Source organism: Morone saxatilis, unplaced genomic scaffold (assembly GCF_004916995.1).
Source record: "Morone saxatilis isolate NCDOM2014 unplaced genomic scaffold, NCSU_SB_2.0 Contig21, whole genome shotgun sequence".
In the NCBI taxonomy this organism is placed as follows: Eukaryota; Metazoa; Chordata; class Actinopteri; family Moronidae; genus Morone; species Morone saxatilis.
This window is the reverse complement of record NW_023339774.1, coordinates 551,481-556,702: the sequence shown is the minus strand read 5'-3', so window position 1 is coordinate 556,702 and position 5,222 is coordinate 551,481. Positions and strand designations below refer to the sequence as shown.

The following is a 5,222-nucleotide window of genomic DNA, read 5'->3' as shown; positions in this document are numbered from 1 at the left end:
AGCATCGGTGTGTGAATGTGTATGAATGAGTTAGTTACGTAGTGTAAAAGCGCTTTGAGTGGTCAGAAGACTAGAAAGGCGTTATACAAGTACAGGTCCATTTACCATTTACCATTTTACACTACATGCCACATTTGCCCTTTCACACACATTCACACAGTGATGGCAAAGCCCACTGAACAGAAATTAACACATTCACACACCAATGCACAGCATCGGGAGCAATTTGGGATTCAGTATCTTGCTCAAGGACACTTCGACATGTGGCGGGAGGAGTCTGGTATAGAATCAACAACCTTCTGATTAGTGGATGACCTGCTCTGCTTCTGAGCCACATGTGCCCCTACTTCAAAATCTAAATCCTTCATCCAGTTCAAATCGAGAGTTAAAAAGTACCATGATCGGGCGCCTGGTTAGCTCAGTTGGTAGAGCTGGCGACCCATATACCAAGGCTGCAGCGGCCCATGGTTCGAATCCAACTTGTGGCCCTTTGCATGTTATCCCTTCTCTCTGCCCCCCTTTCCTGTCTGTCTCCAGCTGTCCTATCAAATAAAGTGTAAAAGCCGAAAAATAAATAAAAAATATACTTTAAAAAGTACCAAGATCTAAACAGTGGATAGTAAAAATGTGGTTTCAAACTGGATAAACGGTCAATGTATGACAGCTTCTGGTAGACATCCACAACGCTGACGCAGGCACAAAGGGGATAGGACACCATTGACAGGCGAACGGTGAAACGTAGTGTTACCTGAAAAAAATGACAGATTTCTCTGAGTTTGAACATTGTTTGAAACATTTGGGATAATGGAAGTATATAACTCAACTGCATATAGACCATAGCTCTAGAGTTTAAAGACATTTTAATGCAGAAATTCTACATACAGTATTATAGATTTAACACTTCTGTCGCCTCAGTTTGTCATGGAAACGTCAGTACTCTGTGGGAAAGCAGCATATTTCTCATTTATTTATTTGTAGGGACATCACACATTAATCAGCATTTCTGTAAATGTGGCAGTGTTAGTCAGCTGGATAATTTTCAACTGCAGTCCTTTGGGGAGATGTTTTGAAACGTATTAAATGATCTAATTTATAGAAGTAAACAACAACAGACACAGAAACAACTCTTTAAGAAAGAATACAAGCCATGCAGTGCAACAGAACGTTGGTACAATAATAGTTTTTATTGTTTTCCAACATTTCTATCTTTGCTCCGAGTTGGCTTTGGCATTGGCTTTTGATGCTTTATCAGTGTCCTCAAAAAGGCGTCTGGTTTGCTCGCTGATTTTCAGGGGTCTGTCCGGGGCCTTAAATTGAATCTCGCTAAGAAAGACAGAAGAGTTTAGGATAATGGGGTGGCACCTGGGGTGGCCAATTAGATTTCAAAGGTGGCGGCCAGTGCCACCCCATTATCCTAAACTCTTCTGTCTGTCAGAGGTTGTAGCGAGATTCAATTTAAAGCTAGAATGAAGATACTGGTATCATATAAATTAAGTTGACCTAACACATCCATTAGTATCAACCATGTCATGTTAGCATGTCAGGAAGGGGACTAAATAAAGCTCCAAAATTACATTTTTGTGGAAAACTTGCATGGCCCTTTTTTAAACAGAATCACTTGAACTCTGACCTCAAGATATCCCACGAGTCTCCCCTTTGCAGACATGACCACTTTATGCTAATCCCATGAAGCTTTTGAGCAAAAAAACCTGCAGTTTTAGTTGAGCTAATATATTTGAATACCAGTATTTTAGCATACTGGGGTCCATAAACAGTACTGGAATTGCATATATTGGGAATAACTGGAAAGCTGAGACACATACTTGATGCCAACCCTGCATAAGGCAGTGCTCTTCCAGTCAAAAACGTAGTTGTTGTTCTCATTTAGTTTCTAGTTTCTTGTCGTGCTGGTTGTAAATCTTTGCTATGTCTGCAGCCATGCCATCCTGCTTGTCTGGTGGTGAGTTAGCTCTGCTTCGTTAGCACCAGAGCTAATTCCCGTTTTTTTTTTTTCCTTTTGTGGGGCATAAATTGCAAAAGCACAGAGCAGTGTGAGCACCACAATATCACTGTGGCACACCATGTAAGCGACACACAGCAACAAAACACAATAGCAGTAAACAGTAGTCATGGAAAAAATAGTCATTATGATTTCCTTCTTCCATTTCTGTTGCTGTTGGGGACAGTATATATGATGCATATACCAATCATATCTCACCTCACACATCCATCTATAGGATAAGTAGACAAAGAGTTGGTAGAGCTGTACATTTAAAGTAGGTGTGAGTTCTAACTGTGTCCCCCTCTCAGGGTCCCAACTGTTCCGTCCCCTGCCTAGCAGGAACACACGGAGCCAACTGCTCCTCCAGCTGCAGCTGTAAGAACAAAGCTCAGTGCTCACCTGTGGATGGATCCTGTTCCTGTAAACCAGGTGAGTAGAGGAGGAGAGGGGGAGGAGGAAAGAGAGGAGAGTAGAAGAGAGAAGGAGTAGGAGAGGGAAGACGAGAGAGGGAGGAGAGAGAGGGAGAGGGAGGAGAGAGAGGGAGAGGGAGGAGAGAGAAGGAGAGGGAAGAAAAGAGAGGAGGAGAAAGGAGGAGAGGCGGAAGAAAAGAAGGAGGAGAGGAAGAAGAGAGGAGGAGAGGGAAGAAAAGAGAGGAGGAGAGGAGAGAAAAAGAGAGGTAGGAGAGGGAGAAAAAAGAAGAGGGAGAGAAAGGAGAGAGGAAAGAAAAGAGAGGAGAGAAAGGCAGATGAAGGAAGAAAAGAGAGAAGGGACAAGGGAGAGAGGGAAGAAAAAGAGAGAGCGAGAAAGGAGGAGAGGGAAGAAAGAGAGGAGGGAGAGAAGGAGGATGTAGGGAAGAAAAGAGAGGAGAGAAAGGAGGAGAGGAAGAAAAAGAGAGGGAGGAAAGGAGGAGAGGAAGAAAAGGAAAAGAGAGGAGGAGAAAGGAGGAGAGGAAGAAAAGAGAGGAGGAGAGAGGAGGAGAGAAGACTGAGAAACGTTGAGGAGGGCAGAGACTGTAAGATAAGAAAGACGAGGAGGGAGGAGAGAGAAAAAGGGGAGGATGAGAGGGAAGACTGAAAGAGGAGAAGAGGGGGGAAAGCGGGAGACAAGGGGAAGATGGGGAGAGAGAATGAGAGGGAGGACAAGAGAAGAGGAGAGGAAATAAAAACATGGCTCTGTCAGCAGTGAATATACAGTGTATACATATGAATGGCTTTATACTGTAATTCAATATTAATTAGATAAAAACATGTTCATATTAAATTATACAATCTATATTTATGTTTTTACAGTATGAAAAGATATTTCATCCTGCTTCTCCATGATAAAACACAATGATTCTTTTTACAAAACCATCATGACTTCTGTCAGCGGGCGCCAACGAGGCGAGCTCCAACCTGCCCGGCCCTTTGCTGCATGTCATCCCTTCTCTCTGCCCCCCTTTCCTGTCTCTCTCTAGCTGTCCCTGTCAAATAAAGGCATAAAAGGCCAAAACAATAATACTTTATAACTTCTGTCAGCGTTATTTGAAGGAAGCTATTCTAAAGGTATTTTGTTGTAATTCTTATGATACTGTCGAGCCAAATTAAGGTGTCTGAATCCTACTGAACTTGTTTATTCAGGGTGGCACGGGGTAGACTGCTCCATCAACTGTCCCAGTGGTACCTGGGGTCTGGGATGTAACCTCACCTGTATGTGTGGTAATGGAGGAGCGTGTAACGCGTTGGATGGTCAGTGTACCTGTGCTCCAGGCTGGAAAGGAGACAGGTGTGAACTCCACTGCCAGGTGAGAGAATATGAATGCTCCAGGATGTTTTTTATCGATCATATATATTTCAAAGTGGTTCAATCAATTCTTAAAGCAGTCCACAGAACCACTGTCACTGTCCTGTTACAACACAAAGCCTGAAAAGTTCCTGCTGTATGTCCTGTGTCACTGTTGGTCCTCCTCAGGATGGTACGTATGGTCTGGACTGTAAAGAGCGCTGTGACTGCAGTCACGCTGATGGGTGTCACCATTCTACTGGTCACTGCCGCTGTCTGGCTGGATGGACTGGTAAGACCTAATAACAAATGAGCTCATGGCTGATTTGTCCGTGCATAAATATCTGTGTAAATGTCAGAAAATTACAGTATACTGTACCTAAATGTCAGTTTTCCAGTACATCCTGCTTTCTATGGTTATCAGCCATGTGAATGAGACAATTAGAGATGGGGCTGTAATGATTATAATGTAACTCTATATGCCAATAAAATGATGCTCTTTATTATCTCAAAAATGTGTTTTAATATGAAATAAGTATGTTCGATGTTATTAAAGTAGGCCATCGACATATATAAAGATTGACGACATGACAGGTCTCTAAAAGTGAAGCCAAAATATCTCTATCACCCTCTAATGGCTGACTGCAGTATAGGTCATGAAGGCTGATGCTTCCATGAACAGATGGGACAAACAAAAAAAATGTAAATACACATTTTTCCCAAAGATAGCTTCTGTCATTGTAGGTAGTTCTTATCATGCTGTATGTTCAAATATACATTCTTCAGATAAGTTTGGTTTTAATTGGTTATTTGAAGAAGGGGGTTTTGTGTCATGATTGATAGCTGAGCCCTGCTTGCAATTGAGTTGGCCAGACAAATGGGATGGACTTTGATAGTTCAATACAGATTTCCAATGAGAAACTTTGACAGATGAATGTGAACTCTGCACAGACATCATTCAAATATCACACTGTAGGAACAAGAAGAAACACTGATTTCTGACTGGAGGGGGACTTTAAATTAAATGAAAGGAGAGGATCCATATAACCCCCATGTTTCTGTGTGTGTGTGTTTGTGTATGTGTGTGAGCAGGTATCCACTGTGACAGTGTGTGTGCAGAGGGCCGCTGGGGCCCGAACTGCTCCCTCCCCTGCAACTGTAAGAACGGAGCGTCCTGCTCTCCAGACGAAGGTTCCTGTGAGTGTGCTCCAGGATACAGAGGCACCACCTGCCAGAGGAGTAAGTCCTCCATCAGCAGCACATCCTCACACAGCTGACACTTGACGTCAGGGATGAAATTTATTTCAACATTTAACATTGTACTCGAGCTGTCACTGCTGGTTAGTAGCTGAAATCTGGGAACACGGTGATATCAATAAAAATAGTCAATTGTTGTCAATTGTCAACAGACAAAGGTCAAATTACCACAATTATTATCACAGTTTGAAGTATTTAAACT

General features: G+C 42.6%; 1 protein-coding gene across 1 annotated transcript in view; it reads left to right on the top strand.

The window, feature by feature from the left end:
- The window catches only part of LOC118332800 (multiple epidermal growth factor-like domains protein 10), a gene marked incomplete at its 3' end in the record, with an annotated part of 7,187 nt that extends 2,185 nt beyond the window's left edge, over positions 1 to 5,002 (top strand). Inside the window, 4 exon segments of the mRNA XM_035668229.1 lie at positions 2,311 to 2,431; positions 3,622 to 3,785; positions 3,953 to 4,055; positions 4,856 to 5,002. Coding sequence (XP_035524122.1) covers positions 2,311 to 2,431; positions 3,622 to 3,785; positions 3,953 to 4,055; positions 4,856 to 5,002 — 535 coding nt within the window.
- Between the last annotated feature and the right edge of the window lie 220 nt (positions 5,003 to 5,222).